This window comes from Hylobates moloch, unplaced genomic scaffold (assembly GCF_009828535.3).
Source record: "Hylobates moloch isolate HMO894 unplaced genomic scaffold, HMol_V3 SCAFFOLD_5, whole genome shotgun sequence".
In the NCBI taxonomy this organism is placed as follows: Eukaryota; Metazoa; Chordata; class Mammalia; order Primates; family Hylobatidae; genus Hylobates; species Hylobates moloch.
The window spans coordinates 89,047,859-89,074,774 of NW_026652280.1; the positions used below are offsets into that span (position 1 = coordinate 89,047,859).

At 53.8% G+C, this 26,916-nt stretch overlaps 1 protein-coding gene across 3 annotated transcripts in view; it reads left to right on the forward strand.

Annotated features, from left to right (window-relative positions):
• Window positions 1–26,916, forward strand: part of ANO1 (anoctamin 1) — a 113,368-nt gene that overhangs the window by 40,784 nt on the left and 45,668 nt on the right. For all 3 annotated transcript variants that reach the window (XM_058439050.1, XM_032755475.2, XM_058439051.1), the window contains 3 exons: window positions 3,095–3,159; window positions 4,827–4,961; window positions 10,533–10,693. In XM_058439050.1, coding sequence (XP_058295033.1) covers window positions 3,095–3,159; window positions 4,827–4,961; window positions 10,533–10,693 — 361 coding nt within the window. The remainder of the gene's footprint in view (window positions 1–3,094; window positions 3,160–4,826; window positions 4,962–10,532; window positions 10,694–26,916) is intronic.

The following is a 26,916-nucleotide window of genomic DNA, read 5'->3' on the forward strand; positions in this document are numbered from 1 at the left end:
TAGATGGATGCCGGAGGGATGAATAATTAATGATGGATGCCGGAGGGATGAATAATTAATGATGGATGATGGAGGGATGAATGATGGATGCTGGAAGGATGAATGATGGATGCTGGAGGAATGAATGATGGGTGGGTAGATGGATGATGGAAAGAAGAAAAGGAGTGAAGGAGGGAGGATTAGATGGGTGTTTGGATCCTAACTCAGAGCTGCGGGGAACTCTGCATTCTGCCACGATGGCTCCACATCACAGCCTGGTGCCGAGTTTTTGCCTTTCTGGTGACAGATTCCATGGCTTCTCCCTTATTGTTCACATCAGTGGTAGGAGCCCCGCGTGCCTGACCCTGGGTACCTCACAAGGCAGAAAGGAAAGTGCAGCCAAGGACATTTCAAGGACATTTTCCTGTGCTGAGCTGGAGGGTGGGCAGAAGAGAGTGTAGGGAAGTTTAAGCAGGAGGCAGGTCTGGGCAGGGCAGCCATCACTCTCCGCCTGATCATGGGACCACAAATATGTAGGAGTACTTGGGAGTGAGCCACTTCCTCCAGGACTGTGGGCGAGTTCACACCTACACAGAACTGAACCCCAGGTGAGCAAGGCACGCCCCCAGAGCTGTCTTTGGATGTGCAGAAGGTGTTCTGGTGGGCAGCTGCTGCCTCCTCCTGCCAGGGCGCTGGAAGAGTAGGACCACATGGGCCCTGTGGGGGAGAGGGGTGGCTTGGGTTGTGGGGGATTGATTCCAGGTGTGGACTGAGGTCTGCTGCATCCCTGGGCTGGACTAGGAGCCACAGAGCCCAGCATGTCTTTCATCCATCCATTCATCTATTCATCCAGCAGTCACTTACTGAAAACTCACAGGACCTATTGGGAGCGTGGAGGGTGAGAAGGACCAGGCAAACCTGGTCCCTCTGGTGCCTCCATTCTAGAGGGAAGGGCAATGGGCAAGGACATACGCCAATTAAAGACGTTACCAAGGACTGGTGGCAGCCATGTGAGTCCTGGCAGGGGGTTTCAACAAGAGAGACGCCTGAGGGTTGTTGGGATCCCTCCAGGGTCCGGATGCTGGAAGGTTCCCAGGTCACAGTGACTGGAGCCGCCTGGCTGGCCTCGTTCTCCAGCTCACAGCCCCCATGCCTGGACACCCCCCCGCCTGCTCACCAGGTCTAAGGTGCCACCTTGGATTCCTTCCAGCACTAACAGAGGAGTCTTCAGTTGGATTTCTTTGCCTTGACAGTGCAGAGTGATTGATGTCGCCTCTTGGCAGGAAGAAAAGTCCACCGAGGTCAAGCGGTTTATGTAGAAAGCTGGGGGTGGGCCCCCTCCACACGTCTGTCAGAAGGTGGTGGGAGTCACTGAGGGCAGGTCCCTCCTCCCCCGGTGCAGAGCTTTGTCCTTTCTCCCTGTCCCTGTCTCGCTCCCTCCCTCCTTCTCTCCCCATCTCCCTCCCCTACCTCTCTCTGTCTGTCTCTGTCTTCCCCCTTCCTCCCTCTGTCTCTCTGTCTCCTCCTTCCCTCCTCCTCCCTCTCTGCTGCATCTTCCACCTATCTATGGCATAAATCAGCGACTTGACTCTAGGTGAGAGGAGGAAGCTGCCCAGGTTAGCGATGGCTGCTTTGCTTTTGCAGAGGTGCGGCTCCGCTTCATCACGGTTTGCTGGCCGAGGCTTCCCTATGTACACAGTAAAACTGTGGCCTTTTCATTGTTATCTGCCTAACGAAATGCACTGATGCAGAACCACCCTGTACCTTTCGCACATCACTAACTCCCATGAGCCCATCTGCCTTCTCTCTGTGCCCTGGGAGGAGAGATCGCATCCTTCAGTGTAAAGGAGGAGACAGGCATGGGGGAAGGGGTCTGCCCAGGACTCTCGATTCAGGGGTGGGGGAACCTGCCCAGGGCCGTAGACAAGTCACAAGCCCCTCCAACCATGGCCATGTTCAGCTGCAGGTGAAGCTGGTGGTTTCGAGGGGCTGTGCAGCAGCAGGCAGCCCCTCTGTGGATCTCAGGAATATGCCCTCCACCTGTGAGTTTGGGTGGGGGCAGCCGTGGGTACACCTGCGCTGTTTCCCCTCCCTGTTTGTCAGCGGGGGGTCTCTATAGTGCACAGCCCCAGTGTTACTCCAGAGGAGACGCTCAGGCACGCAAGGCTGTGTCAGCTATGGAGATGGCTCACACTCACTTCCCGCCCTCCAGGCACTGGGAGGAGTTACGGAGGCTCCAAGGGGTTCCCTCGTCCCCCAGCCATGACCTTGAATCTGAGTTTGGGAGGCCGCTTGGCCCCAGAATGGGTTCTGAGCTGAGGAGGAGGGCAGCTGCCCAGCTTCTGGCTCCTGGTGGGCAGCTGCTCTGTCCCGGGACAGCCTCTGGGCCCCTCATGGTACCTGCATCCTGCCTTCCCTGAGTGTGGCCCTGTAGCTGGGTGGGCGTGATGTATGAGCCTGGGCTTTGAGTTGAGGTCTGTAAAGCATTAACCACCCACATGCATGGGTTTATTTTTTTATTTTTTTACCAGCAGTCCTAACCCAGCGTCTTCCTCAGGACACCCTTTACATGTTCACACAAGGCTTCCAATCCACCAAACTCATTACCGTCCCTGCCCAAACCCTGGGGCACGGGGGGTAACAGTGTGTGTCAATTTCATTTATTTCACAAAGCGCTGTTAATCAGACAGCCCATCTCAGGAGATAAACCTCGAGTATCTCTGCATCCTGTGAGAGTTTTTAAAAATTCACCGCTGGTATTTCTCTGCTCAAAACCCTGGTGGTTTTGTGCCCTTTATAAAGAATGGTTTGGTGTCTGACAGGTATGACCAAAAACCTTAAAGGTGAGAAGCCATACAGCGTCCGGCCCATTTAGATCAATTCCAGGTCAAATCACGAAGAGCTCACATTCCATAACGTGCCAGAAGCTTCCTTCCCATCCCCACGTTCACCTACAAAGGGAGGCCCACTCTTGCCAGCACACAGCCCACTCTCAAGAAGTGTTTGTGGGATGAATGAATGATGTCACGGAGGCTCAGTCCCCGCAGCTCTGCATTCCGGGGAGCAACCTCGGAGTGCTACATCATCACCAACCCCACTGCTTCCTCCCCTTCAGCTCCTGTACGAAGAGTGGGCGCGCTATGGAGTCTTCTACAAGTACCAGCCCATCGACCTGGTCAGGTAAGAACGTGCCACAGGCCTGCGGGAATCAAGTCCCTAGTCCGATGGCGGTCGGATAACGTCCCTGTGGGTTTCAACCGCTCTGAATGTTCAGTACCTGGGAACATGTTTGAACTCGAAGAGCTTGTGTAGGAGGACCCAAAATGTCCCTGCAGGGCTGAGAGCCTGGGCCAGCATTAGTTGAAGCAGTTTATTCAAATTCCCTGGAGGGCAGGCCCTTTTCAGTCACATTTACCATCTCCTAAATTCACTGCCTGGCCTGGCCTCACTGGGCGGCTGGAGGGGTTTCCGGCTTTGAGATGTGGAGGGGAAGGAAAGAGCTGCCTCAAATGTGGAAGGATTTCTCCTCTCCCAAGAGGATCTCTGTCCTCACAGGGCAGGAAGGAGGGGCGGACCAGGTTAGGCAACTTGCCCACCAGAGCTCGGCCGATAGAAATCCATTCAAGCCATCAAGGTGCCAACCATGCTTAATATGAGAAGCAATTGGTTTTCTCGGCACCTCCCGGCCGAGGTTCTTTCCAGTCCTTATGCTGAACAGGGCTTGGAAAGGAGCCCACAGCCTCAGGGGAAGTACGCCCACGGCCACCAGCATGGGCCATCGCACACGGAAATGTGCCCACCTTCCCAGGGCACCACAGAGAAGTGGGGGCCGGGCGCAGTGGCTCACGCCTGTAATCCCAACACTTTGGGAGGCTGAGGCAGGTGGATTACTTGAGGTCAGGAGTTCGAGACCAGCCTGGCCAACATGGTGAAACCCCATCTCTACTCAAAATACAAAAGTTAGCTGGCAGTGGTGGCGCATGCCTATAGTCCCAGCTACTGGGGAGGCTGAGGCAGGAGAATAGCTTGAACCTGGGAGGTGGAGGTTGCAGTGAGCCAAGATCGCAGCACTGTAGTGCAGCCTGGGTGACAGAGCAAGACTCCATCTCACAATAAATAAATAAATAAATAAATAAATAAATAAATAAATAAATAAATAAATGCAATGGGCATGGTGGCGGGCACCTGTAGTCCCAGCTACTTGGGAGGCTGAGGCAGGAGAATCACTTGAACCTGAGAGGCGGAAGTTGCAGTGAGCTGAGATCGTGCCACTGCACTCCAGCCTGGGCAACAGGAGCAAAATTCTATCTCAAAAAAAGAAGAAAAGAAAAAGAAAGAGAAGAGGCCTGGCGAGGTGTCTCATGCCTGTAATCCCAGCACTTTGGGAGGCCGAGGGGGGCGGATCACGAGGTCAGGAGATCGAGACCATCCTGGCTAACATGGTGAAACTCCGTCTCTACTAAAAATACAAAAAATGAGCCGGGCGTGGTAGCGGGCGCCTGTAGTCCCAGCTACTTGGGAGGCTGAGGCAGGAGAATGGCGTGAACGCGGGAGGTGGAGCTTGTAGTGAGCCAAGATAGTGCCACTGCACTCCAGCCTGGGCAACAGAGCAAGACTCTGTCTCAAAAAAAAAAAAAAGAAAAAGAAAGAGAAGAGGGGAGGGCTTCAGAAAAGCAGAGGGCACCCCCAACCTGATGGGGCGACCCAGGACCCCACTCTCTGCTTCTCGGATGAGGGAACGAGTACCCCCGGTTTGACTTGCTCCTTGCTAGGGAGGGCCTGTGACATGTTTCCCTGCTAGTATTGAATGACAGTGGACTTGACTCTGTTCTGCTCCCCTGGTGTAGGAAGTATTTTGGGGAGAAGATCGGCCTGTACTTCGCCTGGCTGGGTGTGTACACCCAGATGCTCATCCCTGCCTCCATCGTGGGAATCATTGTCTTCCTGTACGGATGTGCCACCATGGATGAAAACATCCCCAGGTAGGCGGCAGCCCCCCCACCCCCACCCCACGGCCCACCCCCACCACCCCGTGGCCCGCCCCTGCCACCCTGTGGCACACACCAGGCCGCCCTCTCCTGCCATTCCAGCTGCACAATTCATTGGGACACTGGCCTCTCACACCAATCCCTGTACCCATAAAACCTCACGCCAAGCCACGAGCCATCAGGAGGAAAGGACACGGTTCGAAGCCATCTAGGAGTCTGGGTGTCCTTCTCAGGCCCATCTGTGCTAGGCTATGTTTTATTGTTAAGAGAAAGGCATAAAAGAAACATCTCACCATTTTCATTCTTTGAAGGTTGTTATGGTTTGCTTGATCTTTTTCATTGTTGATCATTAGTGACAAGAAAGTTATCTGTTTCCTTGTGTGGCAGGGAGGTGAGGCATGAATGCTAGGGGCCTCAGTGTAGGCTGGTACTTGAGGGAGGTGAGACATGGATGCCAGAGGCCTCAGTGCAGGCTGGCACTTGCAGGAGGTGAGACATGAATGCTAGTGGCCTCGGTACAGGCTGGTGCTTGCGGGAGGTAAGCGTGAACACTAGAGGCGTCGGTGCAGGCTGGTGCTCGCGGGAAGTGAGATGTGAACGCTAGAGGTGTCGGTGCAGGCTGGTGCTCGCGGGAGGTAAGCGTGAATGCTAGAGGCCTCGGTACAGGCTGGTGCTCGCGGGAAGTGAGACGTGAACGCTAGAGGCCTCGGTACAGGCTGGTGCTCGCGGGAAGTGAGATGTGAATGCTAGAGGCCTCGGTGCCGGCTGGTGCTTGCGGGAGGTGAGACGTGAATGCTAGAGGCCTCGGTGCAGGCTGGTGCTTGCGGGAGGTGAGACGCGAATGCTAGTGGCCTCAGTGCAGGCTGGTGCTCCCAGAAGGTGAGACGCGAATGCTAGTGGCCTCAGTGCAGGCTGGTGCTCGTGGGCTGTACAGTAGGTTCCACCTGCCCGGCTTCCTAAGGCTACCTGCTTCCCTTGTCTGCATGGCCCTGGGAAATTCTGCAGGAACTGTTCCACAAGGGAGGATTGCATCCCACAGCATAGGCAGGCATCTGAATGTAGATCCAGTGTGCCTTCTGCTGTTCACCAAGGGTATGTCAGACGTCAGGGAGCTCGGAAAAGAAGGCCCAGACCTGAGACAGCCTCGCCTCGCTCAGGGGCCCAGTTCCCCCACGTGACTCCAGAACAAGAGTTCAGTTTTGCCTGGTGTGGTGGTGCACACCTGTAATCCCAACACGTTGGGAGGCTAAGGTTGGAGGATCCCTTGAGCCTGGGAGGTCGAGGCCACAGTGAGCCATGGTCTCACCACTGCCCTCCAGCCTGGGGGAACAGAGTGAGGCCCTGTAGCCCAAAAAAAAAAAAAAGAGTCAAGTTTTGAGAAGCTCAGCCTCAGTGTGCAGAGTCCCTCTGGTGCTTTCGTAGCTGCTTCTTAGATCTGACACGAACGAACCTAAGGATAATTCCAGGCTCCCAACCTCTGGCAGGGTCTCTATGCTGACAGGCGGTGCCTTCAGTGTGCAAATCACTCCGCCAGGGAATTGACTATCAAGGGGAATTTGGGCTGACCCTGCCCTGCAGGGGCTCAAAGTCTCAGAAAAGCCCTAAAATGTTAGTTTGGTTATTTTTCGAGCCACTCCTGCCAAGTATCTCTAAAGCAGAGGTATAGTTTAGAAAATTTATCAACCGAGCCTGTCTGTAAAGACCCAATCAGTCTTAGGAAAGAAACTGACTCTTAGCACAAAAAGACCATATCTGGTCAATTTTTGTTTAAATGATGTTTTGATACATGAATAACACCTAAAATATTCCACCACCACCCCCTCCCCCGGAATCAAAGCTCTGAGGAATCTGGCTTATCTCCCCTTTGGTGTTATTTGGTCCTAGGCAGGAGAAAGTTTTCCCTTTGTTTGCTAATATGATATGAGGTCCTGGGCACTTGGGTTTGGTTGTGGTAAAGATCAAGGTAGCCCAGACTTGGTGGGGATTGTAAGGCTGGCTTTAGGCTAAGAGCTCAAAGCCGGAGGGAAATGATGAGTGCAAGGTGAGGATTCTCCCCATGACCCCCTGGAGGAAGCCTGGGGGACCTCCATCTTCCTTCCTTCCTCCCCTTGGAGGGTGGCCTCAGCAGGGAGGCTCTGCCAGCCCAGGGGTTGGCCGTGCCAGCTCGGCCCTTCCACCACATGGTCAGAAATGCAAACAGCAGTTACTCAGGAATCAGCCGCTGTGGGCGGAGACAAGGCCAAGGCCAAGGCCTCTGCCCAGTAGGTGACCTGGAGTGAAGCGGGAGGTGCGTGCTCCCTGCAGCTTCCGCCCCATCCCCACCAAGCTTGCAGGGAAGCCCCAGCGTGGCGTCGCCTGCCACCCTTGCACCTCCGGTCCTCTCTGAAGAAGAGAGCTTCCTGCTGTTTGTATTTTGGCTAAAGGCGGTGAAGTGAGAGGTGGAGGGGGATTTACAATCAGCAGAAAAAGGCTTCTTGTTGGGCTGATGGTGTTTGTGCGAGAAGCTGAGGTGGGCAGGGAGGAGAGCCCAGGAGAGCGGTAGGGTACATATTGGCACTCCCTGTCCCCAGTCCCACCACTGTGGACTCCAGGCCACCCTCCAGGTGGTCACTGTGGCCTGGGCCACATGCTGGCGATGACGGGGATGGCCTACCACATGGCTGTTCTCTGGGAGAGGGGCTCGCATTGTGCCCAACTGGGGACGTCCTGCCCTCCACCCGCCAACACACTGCTTTCTTCTGCCCTCGAGAAGCCCTCAGAAGAGAGGAGGCTTAGTGAGGGGAAGAGATAAACCCCGAAAGGCCGGCTCCTGGCTTATGTTGAAAACTCACTGCTGCTGCGAGGCACTCGGCTATTGCATAATAATGGCAACAGAGTTGGTGACCACATGATGGCCGAGGGGTGCCAGGCACTGTTCCAAGGGCCATACTCGTGTTGGTTGTTGGTTGTTTAATCCTCCTGACAACCTATTATCACAACTTCTCTTCACTATCAGCAACCCCATTCTGCAGCCAGGAAAACTAAGGCCACACGGATCACAAAATGCAAGAGCTGAGATACAAACCCAGAGCTAGCTGACCGTAGAGTGCAGGTTCTCCCACCCACCGCCTGTGTGCGCCTGCCCACCCCACCTGACCCCTGCTCCCATGCACACACACACACACACACACACACACACACTTCCTCCATGCCCCAGGTCGTGGCCATGGCTGCAATGAATTGTTCTTAACCTATCTATCTTTTGTGCCAGATATATGCAGTACCTACACCCCCCCCCTTTTTTTTTTGACACAGAGTCTCACTCTGTCGCCCAGGCTGGAGTACAGTGGTGTGATCTTGGCTCACTGCAACCTCCTCCTGGGTTCAAGCGATTCTCCTGCCTCAGCCTCTCGAGTAGCTGGGATTACAGGCATATGCCACCACGCCAGGCTAATTTTTATATTTTTAGTAGAGACGGGGTTTCACCATGTTGGCCAGGCTGGTCTCAAACTCCTGACCTCGAGTGATCTGCCTGCCTCGGCCTCCCAGTGCTGGGATTACAGGCGTGAGCCACCGTGCCTGGCCCTACACCACTTTTTAATAAATGTTTAGGGACTGTACCTGAAGGAAGAGAATTGAACCAGAATGCCCATGATGCTGGGCACAGAGGAGGCCCTTCAGAGCCTTGCAGGGGACGTTTATTAAGCACCAGCGGCTGTGGACCAGGCATGGTTCTGCGCATAAGTTCAGTGTATCCAGAAAGTCAAAAAACAAACACCCACTTCAGCGTCCTCCCAGATCACCCTCCAACCCAACCAGCCGGGGTGTGTACTTAGAGCCCAGAGCCTTGTCCAAGGCAGCAGAAAGGAGAAAGTTCAAAGCAGGCCAGAGCAGGAAGGATCTTATTCTGACACCTCCTCATTTTCCAGAACAAAAAACTGAATCTGAGGCTAAAGGACTTGGCCAGGGCCACGGAGCGTACGAGTAGCCAGTTGAGGGCCCAGTTCAGGCCACCCAACTTCCACAAGGAGCCCCCCACGGTCCTTGAGCAGTAGATGAGAGCCGTGCAGTGCTTGGGCTTTGAAGATACACAGACCAGGATTCCATTCCCACTCTGCCGCGTGGCCCTGAACAAGTTACTTCCCCTCTCTGGGCTCCGGGATTGCAACAGTCCCCAGTGCTGGTCCAAGTGAGGTGGAACATCTGTGCCGGCCAGTAATGAGGCTCCTGCTCTCGCCACCGATAGCCTGGAAGTATTGGTATTTTCTAATATTAGTGGGAGTGAGTCAGTGCTGGGGAGGAGGCACAGAGATGAGCCTCAGGCATCACAAAGATCCTCTCTCCTGGCCGCAGTTGTTGGGATCTGGCCCCAGGCTCACCTGTGCTCAGCGAAGCAGAAGGCTGCACTGAGCGGGACCCATCGTCCCTGGCAGGCCCCCCCGGCTTCCTGAGTGAGCCTACAGGGTGGGCCTCCGCTGCGCCGGGCAGCTGGGGACCTATTCCTTCCGGCCCAGCCCCCAGTCTCCCAGAGAGGAGTCTTGGGATCCCTGTTTCTCCACCTCATGTGTCCAGAGCACCTAGGCCACGTCCAAGGCAGCCGCCCCACCAGGCGGATGGAGATGCTGTGTGAACCGCAGGTAGACGGCGCCTGGCACAGAGCAAGGGCCCTCGTCATCTCACCGTTTTCCAGGGCCTTATAACATAAAGACCTGGCTAGCATTTGCTATTGGCACAAGCCTTGACTGTGCCTGCTGATTAGATGGGGGCGGGCTGGGAACTCTGCCTCTCCTAGAAGTGGCTCGAGGACAGGCTGTGGAGGCTGCTGCCTCAGGGTCACCCCAGAGGTGAATGTTCCGGGGCCCATCTACCACAAAGCAGGTCTGGGTGAGTCCATCTCCAGGGCCGGCAACAGAGGTTGCGGGGCCCCATGCAAGAAGAAAATGCAGGTCCCTAGTTCAAAAATCATTGTATGTGTGTGTGTATGGGGGGTGTGTGTGTGCGCGCGTGTGTGTTGAGATGGAGTCTCACTCTGTCACCCAGGCTGGAGTGCAGTGATGTGATCTTGGCTCACTGCAACCTCTGCCTCCAGGGTTCAAGTGATTCTTCTGCCTCAGCCTCCTGAGTAGCTGGGATCACAGGCGTGTGCCACCATGCCCAGCTAATTTTTATATTTTTAGTAGAGATGGGGTTTCACCATATTGGCCAGGCTGGTCTTGAACCCCTGACCTCAGGTGATCCGCCCGCCTTGGCCTCCCAAAGTACTGGGATTACAGGTGTGAGCCACTGCACCCAGCCCATTGTGTGTTTTAAGACAGCAACAGGGGAGCATTAAACGAAGCATGAGGCCCTGCTGTGCTCAGGATTGGTGCAACAGCATGGGTCACATGCCTGTGAAGCTGCCCTGGATGGCAAGGAGGAACAGGGCATGGCTAAGCACCCCGCTTATGTCCACTATGGCACGGACCTGAGGGACCCTCGCCAACCCCCAGCTCGGGCCCAGCGCTTTCTCCCAGGCCAGCTCGGCACCCAGAAGGTGCTCCATCATGACCCAACAAGGCGACTCCAGGGCTACCCCTTCTCTTGCAGCATGGAGATGTGTGATCAGAGACACAATATCACCATGTGCCCGCTTTGCGACAAGACCTGCAGCTACTGGAAGATGAGCTCAGCCTGCGCCACGGCCCGTGCCAGCCACCTCTTCGACAACCCCGCCACGGTCTTCTTCTCTGTCTTCATGGCCCTCTGGGGTAAGCAGGGCTCCAGAGCGCTGGGTTTTTGGGCAGTGGTGAGTCTGAGTGGTACCTACGCTGCTTCTGTCTGTCTTCGTGAAATCATCCTCAGGCAGGGATTGTTGGGAAAAAACATAGGGGAAAGGGACTGGTGGAAACGACCCCTGTTTTGTGTTCAGGTTACTGGGGTCCGCACTGCATCAGGAGAGAAACACAGGTTCTCCTGACCCAGCCAAGAGTCCCTTAGGAAAAGCCTAGGAGGGACGTTTTGCTCTGAGAAATCCTGACACCAGGGTGTGTTGGCCTGGGAGGGGCAGCTGATTTAGAGCAGAGAGGCCCGAGGGTCCTGCCTCCATCCCTGCTGCTGCTGGTGACCACCACACCCTGAAGGAAAGCTGACCTGGACCAGGTCCTGGAGGCACCGTCTCTCACTAGAGCCCTCAGCATCCCTGGAGGCTTCATGTGCCCATTTACGGATAAGGAGGCGAAGGCCTAAGGGAGTTGGGAATCACCTGGGGTCACTCAGCTCCTGATTGCCACTGGGCTCCACTGCCATGCAAACCTAAGGCACTGGGCTCCTCCTCCAGGAAGACTCCCTAACCCCAGTCCTACCCGACACCCAACTCCAGCTTTTGGGGCTTGGGAGGTTGGTAAGTGGTGGCTGAATGCATTTCTACAGAGGTTTTGGGTGAGTAAGCAGGCCCGTTCTGTCCTCTGCAGCCCCGTGTCACAGCCTGTGCCAGCTTTGAGATGCCCACAGTGGGCAGCCTGTGCTGAGCCATCTCCCAGGCCTGGCCCCATGCCGGGCACTTAAGCCTCCATCCTTACCTGTGAGCTCCCACCTTGTAGGAGATGGGGCCAGGCACAGAGATGGTGCAGGAGGGAGTTCAGGAAGGCTTTCTGGAAGAGGTGTGAGGCCCTTCAGCTGAGTTGACATGGGTGTGGGCGAGGGAGCATTTGTGGCAGAGAGACCAGGTGTAGAGACAGAGGGGCCTCTTGGTCCCACCTCATACTCCTGCTTGGGGCAGGCTCCCGGGGCCGGAATAGCGCCACCTCACCTGCAGCTGTACCTGCTTGGCACTGCCCTGTGTGCTCCATGGGTAGGCAAGGGGCAAATGCGGACTGAAAAGGCAATTGTTTAGCCAGTGAGGACGGAGGCCAGCCAGGTGTGGGGCTCTGTGTGGCCCTCACCTGCCAGCATGCTGATACTGAAGATCAGACCTAGGATTCAGTACCGTGCCCCATCAGTAAGCAGAGCATTGGCTGGCATTGCCAAAGCCATGCCAGCATCCTCCATGGAGAGCACCTCGAAGTATGGCCTGTGATTCCGGCTCAGGCACCTCCTGACCAACAAGCAGCTGCTCGGGGCAGGCTGGAAACCTAGGGGAGGTTCGGAGGATGAAGGCAGAGCCGGGTCTCTGGCCTGCACAGAAGCACCCAGCAGGTTGGGCAGAGACGGACTGAAGTGCCGGCACCCAGCTCCGGGGTCCGCATGCTCCTCCCCTCTTCATCCTTACGGCGCCTCCGTTCTCTCCAGGCCCGAGCCCTGTCCCTACACAGCTCGGCAGCCTCCTTCCCTGCTCCGGAGGCTGCATTCAGGGCTGGTATTCTCTCCCACAGTGCATAAGAGAATTCCCCACAAGGCTGAGGAAGCCGATGGATCAGGTTATCCTCTTGCTTGGCGTAGACATCCTGCAGCTGGGACTCAGGGTTTGGCTGAGCCTGTGTGATCTGCGGGTGGGTGTGCACAGCAGAGCAGAGGGATGTATCAGGTGAGGTGAGGTGAGGGAGGGGAGGCCTGGCCCACCCTCTGCAGCTCCTGCTCCAGCCTGGGCAGCTGGGCCGGGTCCTCTTGCCTCGGCTCACCACCACTCTATCTCGTTCCCACCCTTCCGGAGACCCGGGACAGAGGCCGCCAGCTCTGAGCATGGGTGCCGGCAAGGGTGAGAGTTGGAGCTTCTCCGTTTAGATGCTACGTGGACGGCCACCTCCCTCAAGACCCTCCTCACCCTGGAATCTTATTGGGCAGCTCCATGTCCTTAGCAGAGTTCCCTCCACAGAGGCCTTGGCCCCGAGGCACCTCACTGCATCCCCCACCCACTGTGTGCCCAGCTGGAAGGGCCCAGCTGTCATGGGTGCTTCCTCCACGTGGTCGCCAGCAGCTCTGTTTCCTCATTTGGGACCCCTGGGCCTGTGCAGCCACTGAGACAGTATTTCAGGTGGTCCATAGCATGACCCACAAGTAAGTGTGACCCCTGTAGGACTGAGCCCCCTGAGCCACTAGAAGATTGTTCAGTGCCGCCTTCTGTGGTCAGCCCTGCTGCCCCGTGTGCATTTCTACAGCCCCCCAGGGCTCAGACTCCCGCTCTGCCAGTCCCCACCTCACTGCTCTGAACCTCAGCTTCCTCATCTGCAGTATGGGGCTGCATGAGGATTAGAGGCGGCGGACATGAGCTCTCAGCCGAGGCTTAGCACGTAGCTTACTCTAAATAGGTGGTCGCTGCCGTCTTACCACGTTGGAGCATGTGAGAACCAAAGAAAACCTACATGAGAGTGTGCGTGCGTCTGGTGTGTGGGAGGTACTCATCGGCCCATGTGTACTGAGCACGTGTGTCCCACCTGCATGAGAGTGTGCACGCGCCTGATGTGTGGGAGGTACTCATCGGCCCATGTGTACTGAGCGCAGTGTGTGTCCCACACTGTGCCGGGCCCCAGAGGAACCACGGGAAGCAAACCTGATGTATCTGCTGCTCTAAAAGCTGCAGCATAGGTTTCAAGAGAAGGCCCCATGGGAAGGGTGCGGGGCTGTGGCAGGAGCTCCAGGTGCAGGGACCAGGTGGGAGGGGTGTCAGAGCATCCGGAGAGGTCAGCAAGGACATGCTGAGAAGAACTTAGTGTGCTTGCTCGGAGGAATCAGAACCCAGTGCTGTCGGCTGCTGTGTCAAAGATGCTTTCCTGTCTTATGCTTGAGTCAGAGACCGCAAGTCTAAGAGGGAGCTCATGCAGTGATTAAGAGAGGGGTGCCATAGTGGGGGCCCAGCTCCAGGAAGGGCACCTATGGGAAGGTGTGAGAGAAGCGATTGGGAGCCTCATGGCACTCTCCCTCCCTGGCCCTGGGGCCCCTGATTTCATCCATCTGTTTCCTCTTTCCCTGCTGAAATCCCTGGGAGGAATTCATCCCTTAGACTCCCTGTAGCCACTTCTCCAAAGAAAGGGCCTCCAATGGAAAAGAGAGACTTTCGATTATTCCAAAGGACTCCACACTTTGTTTTATAGCTCTCATACTATTCCCATGAGTTAAGGAGACGCTGGCGGGCTTGGCTGAGCTGGTCTCATCTGACACACAGGGTTACGAATTACAGCTCCCACATTTAACCACGAATAAAAGGCTTTTAAGGGCCCTGGAGAAAGCGGCCACCACGTCCTTCCACCCCATGCTCTGCCCATCCCTGGCATCACCTTAGGATCTGGGAGGGCACAGCTGTCTGAGAGCCCCTGGCTGGTGTTCTTCTCTACAGCAGACTCCAAAGGCACCCACTTTTGTGGGACTCTCCAAACGTCCAGTAATTCCTGGGTGCATGGAACTGGGCCTCCCTCCTCCGCAGAGAAAGAAGGACGTGGTGTTTCGTTTTCTCCTTCTCCAATTACAGGCATGCCCAGTAAGCGCATGCTCCCAGGGGAAGGGAGCAGAGAGGCTGAAGGAGCCCGGATGAAGAAAGAAGCTGTCTTGGGCTGTAATTATCCCATTTTGAGCTTAACATGCCGGGCGATAAGAGGTTTCTGTGATAAGCTCCTGTTGCGGCTCTTGTTTTGGGAGCGCAAAGTGCTACGTGGCATTCTGGTCACTGCAAATTCCTTCTTCTGCATGCCAGGGCATCACCCAGTCACGCCTTGCAGGTCACCTGTGGGAGTGCCTACTGGGCAGGCATGGGTGCTGCAGCCACAGAACGAGCCTCTCCCCCCAGGCCTCCCTCCTTCTGGGAGTTCCTGCTGCAAGGCCGTCCTTTGAGAAGATGCAGGCAGCGCAGATTGGTCAACACCCTGGTTGTTTGGGGAGAAACCCACAAGGGTCTGGTGCCTCATGTGTTGGGCTGGCTAGCAGCCCTGTGGCCCCCAGACCTGTGGACCCTCCAAGAGTAGAGCGTCCAGGGCTGGCTGACCCTGCTGGAGGCTCTAGGCCTGGGCCTACTTCCCAGGGGGCAGCAGCTCTGGGCTTGTCGGTCCCCTGTGGTTCTCAAGCTCGGTCCCACAGGCCTCTGCAGGATCCCACACCAATCAAGAGGTTTAAGTGCAAGGGAGGGATGCCTGGGTACAGCATGGAAGTTGGCATCTCGTCTTAGGTGCCCATGACCCTGAGAGTGAGTGTCGTGGCACCTGCAGCACCAGTGCCTCCCTCGCCTCACACTGGCCTCAGTCCTGATTTAAATGAACATAGTCCTTCAGCCGATTTCACGTTTGGGGCTTCTGCCTGGAGTTTGTTAGGGGAAGACGGGAGTTCCTCTGCTGAGGTTCGAAAGCTCAGCCAGGGCCTGCAAGACTCTGTGAGCAAGTGAGGGCCCAGGGAGAGTCAGGAGAGGCCTTTCCTGGTGAGGTCAGGTGCCTGTCTTCGGCGTCTGCACTTGCCTGGAAGCTGCCCTCAGACACGCTCAGCTCCACCACACGAGGGTGTGGGCAGAGCAGTGTGAAGGGCAGGTCTTGCGTTCCCAGGATTTCAGTCACAGGTGGGGACAGACACGCACAGAAATCAGCATAGCCTCGAGATAAATGCAGTTGTTTCTCTTTGTGGACAAAGGCGTTCGATTTTCCAGAGGAGGCCAAGAATGGGAGCTGTGGGTCCATAGCTCGGTGTAGGGAGTGAGTTCCAGTGGTGAGCAGTGAGACACGCTGAGCTGGGCTGGCCAGGGAGGGGGTGAGCGCCCGGTGCTGGGAAAAATTCAAGCTGAGGTTGGAGGACTTCTTGCTGGGGCAACTGCAGAGCATTGGGAGGTGATGTCTATGTATGATCCAAGGCCACGTGGCTTATGGGAAGATTCCCAGGCCTTGAGCTGGTTTTTAATTTGGGGATCAAAATGTATCATAAATTTAGAATTATAAATGTAGGGTCAGCAGCATTCTGTCACTGCTGAAGTGCACGTGCCAGAGCTCCCTGTTGTTTATCACACTGTATCCGAACAGCTGAGAACCTGTCCCCATTTCACAGAGGAGGAAAGTGAGGCTCCATTGGCACAGCCAGGAACTGAAGCCACATCTCTCTGAGCCTGTCCTCGCTTCCCTGCCTGCCCCTGCCTGCCCCTGCCTGCCTCCCTGGACCCTGCGTCCATCAAGAACTATCTCCCCAACCCCCACCCCCTCCGCCGCCGTCACCGCCGTCATGCTCCTTCCCTCCCTCGCCTTCCTAGAGACCTCAGCACCGGTCAGATCCCTCCCTGCCTCCCTCTCTCTGATCGTGACCCAGGAGGCTGTGACTCCCCAGCCTCCTGATGCCCCAGCTCCAGGCTGGGAAGATCCACCCAGCGGGGCCTGGCCAGCCCTGGCGACCCACTTGACGGTTTGGCTTCACTGGATTACTCAGGCTGGCTTGGCTGCATAGTAGGACGGTTATATACAGTTAAGGGGTTCACAGTGCCAGCTCCGGGGCCCGGCTCAGGTTCAAATCCCAGCTCAGGCACCCGCCACCATGCCCAGCTAATTTTTCTATTTTTAGTAGTGACGGTGTTTAGCTCTTGTTGTCCAGGCTGGAGTGCAGTGGCGCAATCTCAGCTAACTGCAACCTCCGCCTCCCATGTTCGAGCAATTCTCCTGCCTCAGCCTCCCAAATAGCTGGGATTATAGCCACCCGCCACCACACCCAGCTAATTTTTGTATTTTTAGGAGAGACAGGATTTCACCATGTTGGCCAGGCTGGTCTCGAACTCCTGACCTCAGGTGATCTGCCCATCTCAGCCTCCCAAAGTGCTGGGATTACAGGTGTGAGCCACCACACCCGGCCTGCACCAAATATTCTTTACCCAGTTAACCACTGACGGGCATCTTTGTCGATTCCATGTCTTTGCTCTCATAAATAATGCTGCAGTAAACATATGCATACATGTGTCTTTATGGTAGAACAATTAACATTCCTTTGGGCATATAACCAGTAATGGCACTGCTGAGTTAAATGGTACTTCTGTTTTAAGTTATTTGAGAAACCTCCATCTTGAGCCCCAAATACCTGACTCTAGGCCCTACTCCACGGACATTACTAACTGGCTCCGGCTGGCGTGTGTGCCGAACGTGTGCCTTGCTTGTTCCTGACTGGATTACCTCCAAGTTTTTCTCTCACCTAGAGTAGTTTCCCCGTCTGTCTCCACAAAAATACACCTTCTTCCCTTTGGGAGCTGCGCTGAGGACTGCCTCTGTGTCAGGCCCCTGGCTAAGGGCTCTGCACTGCCTCTCTCTGTAACCCCACAGCAGACCAAGGCTCTGTTCTTTTCTCTGTTGAAGATGCTAAAGTGTTACCAGAAAGGGGTCTTGATCCACACCCCAGGAGAGGGTTTTTGGATCTCACAGTAAGAAAGAATTCAGGGTGAGTCCACAGTCTAAAGTGAAAGCAAGTTTATTAAGAAAGTAAAGGAGTGGCCAGGCTCAGTGACTCACGTCTGTAATCTCAGCACTTTGGGAGGCCAAGGTGGGTGGATCACCTGAGGTCAGGAGTACAAGACCAGCCTGGCCAACATGGTGAAACCCCCTCTCTACTAAAAACACAAAAAATTAGCTGAGCGTGGTGGCAGGTGCCTGTAATCCCAGCTACTCAGGAGGCTGAGGCAGGATAATCACTTGAACCCAGGAGGCGGAGGTTGCAGTGAGCCGAGATCACACCATTGCACTCCAGCCTGGGTGACAAGAGCAAGACTCTGTCTCAAGGAAAAAAAAAAAAAAGAAGAAGAAAGAAAGAAAGAAAGTAAAGGAGTGAAAGAATGGCTACAGAATAGGGCATTCTGAAAGTCAGAGGAGGACCGTGCCTACCCTAGGTACAGTGCTTGTTTATATAGAGGATAACAAAGAAAATCTTGGGGAGATATACTCTGCTACAAGGGTTTGTGATAAAGGATTAATTGTCTTAATTACTATATTTTGTGAGAATCAATATTATTATCTCTAAAGCAAAATTAGTAATGCTTTTGTTCTCAACATCTCGGGATATCAGGACACTCCCAAGTCTAGGTCTGTTTAGTAAACGTTATCAATCTGTTCCCTTAACGTAAACATCTAGAGGCTGGGAATGCCTCACTTGCTGGGAATGCAGCCCAGCAAGCCCCAGCCTCATTTTTCCTAGTCCTCACTCAAGATGGAGTCGCAGCAAGCCCCAGCCTCATTTTTCCTAGTCCTCACTCAAGATGGAGTCGCAGCAAGCCCTAGCCTCATTTTTCCTAGCCTCACCCAAGATGGAGTAGCTCTGGTTGGAATGTCTCCGATAGAAGCACAGAGAGGGTAAGCGACTTCCCCAAAATCACACAGCTAACAGGTCCCTAACAGACGTCTCAGATGCGCACCCCGGCCCATCTGCCTCCAAGGTTTCAGCACGTGCCCTGGTCCCACCTCTCTCTCCAAACGTTCCCCAGGCCCTCATCCAGGGCCCTCTTGGGGTAGCAGAAATGTACCGTGAGCCAGTAGCAGGGGACATGTAGGTGTAGTGCTGCTGAGCGTGCCGGCCCCCATGGGCTGTGGCCGTTCATTCGGTGGCCCTGTTTCGTGAAGCCAGCTTGCCTGTTTTGCAATTCTTCACTGCATACCTAGTGCCTTGCACCCCAAGAGCTGCGGGCCAGCCCCTTGCTAGCAGATAGCTGCATTCCCCCGACTCTGGGAGTGGGGGACTCTGTGCCTGCAGACCCCGCGGGAGGCTTTGCTGCTTGTCTCACCCCTCCCTAGCTCCACTTCAGCCCTGGGAGACAACAAATGTACCCCAACTGTCAAATAGAGTCAAGTACAAGTTCCGTCTGCACACTCCCATTTTGAGCAGGGGCGGGGGGAATTCACAAAAAACCCAGGCCACTCCCACGAAGCACTTGCTTTAGAGAAAAGAGCTTATTCTAAATCAAGACAGGAACAACAGGAAAGAACCCACTGCGGCTGAGAGGTGTGAGCGGAGAGGGGAGAGACAAAGCCCCCATCCTGGGCCCTTTTCACACTGGCTGTCAAGGGCAATTACCAGGGATCTCTCCTTGTGTGTTTTTTAATCCCTTATTCAATTATTTGTTCTTTACCCTCTAAGGGATTATTTTCCCTCTGGTGTTTCTTCTCCCCTTGTGTCCTTTCTCTTCCTGCCTCCAGCTGTTCACATTTCTGCTCCTACAATGGCAAAGAGACAGAAACCTGTTACTGCCTGGCAGCCGGGAGCCTGGTCGTGGCCACCCGCCCGCCGGGGTGTGGGGCTCGGTATTCACGGTGGATGAATCACCTCCAGCCTGCTGTTTTAATCTTTGCTTCCACTGCACCGTGGGGTCCAGCTTTCCTGGAGCTGACACGTTGGTCCCAGAGACTTCAGCTTGCTGCTGTCTGGGATTTCTGACATTTGAAAGCCTCAAATAAGATGTCTCATTAAGCAGCGTTGAGCCCTATTTAGCTATTCACTTGGATCCATTTTCTGAAATTATAGCATAATAATGGGGTTTTAACTGCTTGTCAGTTCCATGAAGAACAAAGGAGTTTATCTGATTTGAGCCTGTCTGCAAAAAGCCAGAGAAAGATGGTCCCAACTTTAATGAAATGTCAGAGATGGAACTGGAACCCCTCCCAGGGGCTGGGCCTGAGATTTTACATGGAGTTGACAAGTCACCCAGCTGAGTCACTCCCAGCTAGGTGGGGACGAAGGGGATGCACTGTGATCGTCTGCGGGAACTAAACTTGTTCCAGGGATAAATAGGTAGGGTGCCCGGTGACTCAGAGCAAAAGGGAAGGCTGGAGGCCTTTGTGCCCCACCCATCTCTGCCGAGCACTCACATGCAGGACCAGAGCCCTGCCCCCGCCCTGCCACTCCCTAGGAGACCCCTCTCTAACCTCTAGTTCATGGAAATGGAGTCTGCACTAAGCAAACATTGCACTTGTCAGGAACTGGAGGTTAGCAAAGGGTGGTTTCTATTCCCAGGGGGTGGGTGTCTTAGTGTGCTCCAGCTGCCATAACCAAATACCACAGAGAGGTGCCTGCAACAACAGGCATGCATTTCCCACAGTTCTGAGTATGGAGAAGTCCAAGATCAAGGTGCCAGCTGATTTGGCCCACGCCTTGGCTTTCAGACAGCCACCTTCTCCCTGTGTCCTCAGGTGGCAAAGGGAGAGACAGGAAGCCTGTTCTCTGCTGTCTCCTCTTCCAAGGGCACGAATCTCATCATGGGGACCCCACCCTCATGACCTCAGCTAAACCCAATCAGCCCCCAAAGGCCCCATCTTCAAATACCATCACCTGGGGGGTCAGGGCTTCCATGTGAATTTGGGGGGATGCAAGTCAGGCCAGAGCAGGGGGTCACATTTCAAGGAAGGGAATGGATAGGGACCCCACGTGCAAAGTCCAAGCAGGATGCACCCCTGCTCTGCAGTCGTGTGTGACTGTGCCCTGCCTGCTTCCCAGAGCTGGTGGGCTCAGGGGTGGAGGGCAGAGGCTTGGAAGACGCGACCCCTGCCCGTGAGGAGCATGGATCTCACTGGAGAGATGGGGCTGTCCACTGGGCAGCTGCAGAGCGGGTTGCAACTCGCTCAGGAGAACCAAGAGAGTGTCAGATGAAGCACCTGAGATTGTGCCCTGGTTTGGGCAACAGCATCTCAGGGGAGAGAGAGCTCAGAAAGGGAGTCTCCAAGCCAGCTAAGGAGGTGCCATGGAATTAGGGAAATTGGAGTGAGGCCTGAGTAGTAGACACATTGGGATAGGTCGAGGCGGGGTGGGAGGCAGCCTGGGAGGAGAGGCAGCTAACCTGATGGATGGAGGGATAGTTGGAGAAGGACGGCAGAAAGACAGAGGGGTCGATACTTCCAGATGCCTGCTGGCAGCCTATGGAGCTTATTCAGAATGCAGATTCCGGGGACCCTGGGTGACTCTGTAGGTCAGACATCTGCATTTTAACAAGCTCCCTGGGGAGACTCGGAAACACCCCAGATTCCCAGACCCACACTGAGAAATCCCGGAGGAAATGGACAGATTGCCCACCGCCACAGGTAACCACACGTGTGTGTCCCTCTGGCCCATTCTCCTGTGATTCCTCCAAGATGTGGCAGGTGCACATTAACACATAAGGGGAATCTACGCCCATCATTCTATCATTAGCTTTTTGCAAATTACAGTGAAATTCACACAACATAAAATTAACCATTTTAGGTGCACAATTCGGTGGCATTTAGCACGTGTTATGCATCCACGCCTCTATCTAATTCCAGAACATTTTCATGACCTCAAAGGGAAACCCTGTCCCCATGAAGCAGTCGGTTCCCCTTTCCCCCAACCTCAGCCCCTGGCAACTACCAATCTGCTTTCTGTCTCTGTGGATTTACCTGAATCTATGGATTCAGATTTCAGGGGATTGGGCTCCTCCACTGCTCCAGAGCAGCTACATAAAAATTTACCATAAATATTTATATGTATATATATATATATATATATATATATATGTATTTACCATAAATATTCTGGGTATTTTATACAAATGGGGTGATACAAAATGTGGCCTCTGTCCTGTGCTGAGCCTCTAAAGGGGACACGTGGAGATCCCCACGACCGAGCCGGGCTGTAAGAGCAGTCCTCTGTCAAGCCCTTACAGAGATGCGGGCCCTGCCCTGAGCACCGCTTGTGGATGAAGTCAGGGACACCCTGTGATAGACCCTCTCAGGCAGGCGCTGGTGACAAGCCCATTTCTCAGATGTGGAGACTGAGGTTGGCAGCAGTGTGATCAGCTGCCCACACTCACCCCGGATGAGATCCCACGTAGACCTAGAGTCTTTCACTCACCTGCTGCCTCTGGACGCCTCTATGAGGAGTTTGTGTGACTCTGTGCTGTGAAAATCAATGTGGGAAGGGACCTTAGCCCAGCCACCCGCTCCCACCAGGCCTGCCTTCTCGCTCGCTGCCATCTCTGTGCTGTGTGCTGTGGTGACTCCTGGGCTCCAGATTTCAGGGGGATGGGCTTGTCCCTTTGGCCACCTTGTAAGGCTGCTGCACTCAAGGCCGTTTCTTCATTGTACACTCAGGTGGGTGGGGGAAGCCCCATCCCTGATGCCAGCCTATCTGGGCATCGGAAGGCCTGGGTCCAGGTTTCTGCCCTTACTTGATGAGTCCCCTGACATCTCAGAACCTCAGCTATGTGTCTATAAAATGGAGTGCGTCGTCCCTGCGTAGAGGGGGCCGGGGCAGGATCTGAGGGGATTAGGCGTGGGAAAGCGCCGTGCCCAGCGCCTGGCAGCAGCTGGGTATTATACAACATTTGTATGAGGTGGTTGGCACATTGGCAAGGAGGACCAGGATTGGGAGCCTTGGAGGGCAGGAATCGGAACTCGCGTGGGTGAGGAGAGAGGGTTCAGGAGCAGGAGAATTACTTGAGGGGGACGGAGCTCAGGGTTCTTCCTGCCTTCGCTCACTCTACTAGAAGGTGGTTCTTCACACTGCTCACAATGCCAGCTTTGAGGACTGGCCACCAGGTGCAGCACGAGCCTTCACATTCCTTTCCTGCTGGTGAAGCCTGGACTCCACAGCTCCACATGCACGCTCAGTGCCCACAAAAGCTAGACAATAGGGCATGGTGGGGTCTGTGGCCAAGTGGAAAGGCATGCCCAAGTTTTGACAAAGGGATGATCATTGCTCAGCTCCAGCCTTCCGCTGCCAATGCTTCTGGCTTTTAAAGGAGAAGCAGGAAAGGCATAATTTTTATGTCAAACGTCTTTATTTTTTAAATGTGGCAGAGCCAAACAAGCCACATCTTTGTATCATCTCCACCCTCCACCCCACCCCCAGCCACCAGGTTACATTCTAGGCTCCAGTCTGGGTCCTGGCCAATCTACAGACACCTCCAGGACAGGGCCTTTGCTTCTATCTGAAGACACAGTACAAATTTTAGAGCAAGAATACCACGGTTCAGTGCCGGGTGCAGTGGCTCATAACTGTAATCCCAGCACTTTGGGAGGCCGAGGCAGACAGATCACGTGAGGCCAGGAGTTCAAGACCAGCCTGGCCAACATGGTGAAACCCTGTCTCTACTAAAAATACAAAAATTAGCCGGGCGTGGTGGCACGTACCTGTAGTCCCAGCTACTTGAGGGGCTGAGGCCAGAGAATTACTTGAACTCAGGAGGCAGAGGTTGCAGTGAGCTGAGATCACACCACTGCACTCCAGCCTGGGCAACAGAGAGAGACTCCATCTCAAAAAAAAAAAAAAAAAAAGAAAAATACCAGGGTTCAATATCAGCCACCAAGCTCTGTGACCTTAGGCAAGTTACTTAACCTCTCTGTGCCCCCATTCCTCATCCATAAGATGATATGCTTTAATAATCATATTTGTGATGCTACAGCTATTATTTCCTTAAGGAAAGTTAAATATCTGCACAGAGAGTCGGTCCAGTATCATGGTTCCGTGAAGACTCTGGAGTCAGAGAATGATGTTCAAATCCAAGGGCTGCTGCTCCCCTTCAGCTGACCTTGAGCACAGCACTCCGGCCTCTGAATCTCAGTTTTGTAAATGGTCTCCACTTTGTAAATCTATGAATGGGAATCATCCTTTCTGCCTGCGGTCGTTGTGAGGATGAGATTGACTGATGTCTGTAAAATGCTAGTGCATGGATATGTCCTCGTTAACTGGTGACTGTTGTTATTCTGCAAGCTGGCGAGTGCAGAGAGGGCGAGCCGGGGCGGTAGTGGGGTGAGTGTCATAGTGGAGGCCAAGTCTGGGAAAGAGGAGCTGGGGAGGCTGGGACAGGGAAGGTGCATGAGTCAGGGTTCTCTGGAAGGACAGAACTGATAGGATATTGTATGTATTAACGGGAGTTTATTCAGGAGAATCGACTACTCACACGATCACAAGGTCAATCCCCACAATAGGCCGTCTGCAAGTGGAGGAGAAGGGAAACCAGTAGTGGATCAGTCTGAGTCCCAAAACCCCAAAAGTAGGGAAGCCGACAATGCAGCCTTCAGTCCATGGTTGAAGGCCTGAGAGCCCCCGACAAACCACTAGTGTAAGTCCAAGACTCCAAAAGCTGAAGAACTCGGAGTCTGATGTTCAAGGTCAGGAAGCATCCAACATGGGTGAAAGATGAAGGCCGGAAGACTCGGCAAGTCTGCTCTTCCACCTACCCCTGCCTGCTTTTCCTAGCCGCGCTGGCAGCAGAGGGGATGGTGCCCACCCAGATGAAGGGTGGGTCGGCCTCTCCCCCTCCACTGACTCAAGTGCTAATCTCCTCTAGCAACCCCTTCACAGACACACCCAGAAACAATACTTTGCATGCTTCAATCCAATCAAGTTGACACTCAATACTAACCATTACCGCAGGTAAACAGGCCAACTCTGCAGGTGTGCATGGAGCCAGCCCTCCTGGGCAGTGCTCAGCCCCAAAAAGCATCCTAAAAGGGCGTTGTTGCCCTGGGTGGGCAGAGGAGGACAGAAAGAGGCAGCTTTCATAGCACAGTGGAGGAGCCATCAGGGGCCTTGCAGACCAGGCAGAGACCAGGGAACAGCTGGCCTCCTCCACTGCTCCAGAGCAGCTACAGGGGTCAAAGGACATCTTCAAAGAGGCAGAGACCTCCCCGCATTGCCTCCTGGGGAGGGTGCCCACTGCAGACAGGCCGCTCCTTTCATGCGCGTCCGTGTGAAGAGACCACCAAACAGGCTCTGTGTGAGCAACATGGCTGTTTATTTCACCTGGGTGCAGGCGGGCTGAGTCCGAAAAGAGAGTCAGCAAAGGGTGGTGGATTATCATTAGTTCTTATAGGTTTTGGGATAGGCGGTGGAGTTAGGAGCAATGTTTTGGGGGGCAGGGGGTGGATCTCTCAAAGTACATTCTCAAGGGTAGGGAGAATTACAAAGAACCTTCTGAAGGGTGGGGGAGATTACAAAGAACCTTCTGAAGGGTGGGGGAGATCACAAAGTACCTTCTTAAGGGTGGGGGAGATTACAAAGTACATTGATCAGTTAGGGTGGGGCAGAAACAAATCACAATGGTGGAATGTCATCAGTTAAGGCTATTTTTACTTCTTTTGTGGATCTTCAGTTACTTCAGGCCATCTGGATGTATACGTGCAAGTCACAGGGGATGCGATGGCTTGGCTTGGGCTCAGGGGCCTAACATTCCTGCCTTCTTATATTAATAAGAAAAATAAAACAAAATAATGTTGAAGTCTTGGGGCGGCAAAAATTTTTTGGGGAGTGGTATGGAGAGAGAGAATGGGCAATGTTTCTCAGGGCTGCTTCAAGAGGGATTATGGGCAGCGTGGGAACCTAGAGTGGGAGAGATTAAGCTGAAGGGAGGTCTTGTGGTAAGGGGTGATATTGTGGGGATGTTAGAAGAAACATTTGTCTATGGAATGATTGGTGATGGCCTGGATATGGTTTTGGATGAATTGAGAAACTAAACAGAAGATACAAGGTCCGAATAAAAGAAGGAGAAAAATGGGTATTAAAGCACTAAGAATCGGGAGAACTCAGGACATCTAATTAGAGAGTGCCCAAGGGGGTTCAGCGTAATTACTTGCTTGGTTGGCAAGTTTTTGGGCTCTATCCTTGAGTTTTTTTATATTGTCATACACCAGGCCAGATTGATTTAGATAAAAACAGCACTCTTCATTTAAGAATATACAGAGTCCTCCTTTTTCAGCAGTGAGTAAGTCAAGGCCTCGGTGGTTTTGGAGGACAACTGCAGCTAAAGAGTCAACTTGGGCCTGGAGGACTGATAAAGTTTGTGATATGTCTGTGATGCTAGCAGAGAAGTCATTAGACAGGCTACGGAAGGTCGTGACAGAGGTTGAAATGCCTGCTATTCCAGTACCGATAGCAATAGTGGAGGCAGAAAGTCCTAAACCTACCATCAAGGGAATTAGTGGAATAACTCTTTTTTGTAGTGTCGATGTCATGAGAGGAAGAGGGAGCTCTTCGGTCCCATTTGCAAATTGAAGTTTGGGGGTAAGGAAGACTAGTGTGCATGTGTCTGTCCAATTAGCAGGTAGGCACATGTAGGTAGAGGATCCACAGAGGAAGAAGAGACCTTGTGCGAGGCAAAACTGGAGATGTAAAGTAGAAAGGTGAGAAGGAGTGCTGAAAGGGTGTCTTGTACCCAGACTCCTAGGGATCCAGCTAGGGCGGCAGCTGTCAGAGATTGTAATGGGGACTGACGGGGTAATTGCATAGAGGGGGAGGTTCAATTTTCATGGTATATGAGAAAATGTTGAGTATCTACGAGCAACCTTTCACTGTTATTTTCGGGGCTGGGTATAAGTAAACAAGAAGAGGGCCTGGGAGGAGAGGCTGATGAGCAAGGGGAAGGTAGCCAAGGATGGAGTGAAATACAGGGTAAGTGTCTTAATAGTGAGTTGTGGAGGAAGGTATTGAGGACAAAAGAGTGTACGGGTTGGGCACCACAGGGTGTATAGGCAAAACAATTTGGTCGATAAGGCACAGATCTTGAACTAATCTGTAAGACTTGTCCGGTTTTTGGACAGGTAAAATGGAATTGTAAGGAGAGTTTATAGGTTTTAGAAGCCCATGCTGTAGCAGGCGAGTGATAACAGGCTTTAATCCTTTTAAAGCATGCTGTGGGATGGGATATTGGCGTTGAGCGGGGTAAGGGTGATTAGGTTTTAATGGGATGGTAATGGGCATGTGATCGGTTGCCAGGGAAGGAGTAGAGATGTTGCATACTTGTGGGTTAAGGTGGGGGGATACGAGAGGAAGACGCGAAGGAGGCTTTGGGTTGGGGAGAAGGGCGGCAATGAGATGTGGCTGTAGTCCAGGAATAGTCAGGGAAGCAGATAATTTGGTTAAAATGTCTTGGCCTAATAAAGGAACTGGGCAGGTGGGCATAACTAAAAAAGAGTGCATAAAAGAGTGTTGTCCAAGTTGGCACCAGAGTGGGGGAGTTTTCAGGGGTTTTGAAGCTTGGCCGTCAATACCCACAACAGTTATTGGGGCAAGGGAAACAGGCCCTTGAAAAGAAGGCAACGTGGAGTGGGTAGCCCCCGTATCGATTAAACAGGGCATGGACTTACCCTCCACTGTGAGAGTTACCCGAAGCTCGGCGTCC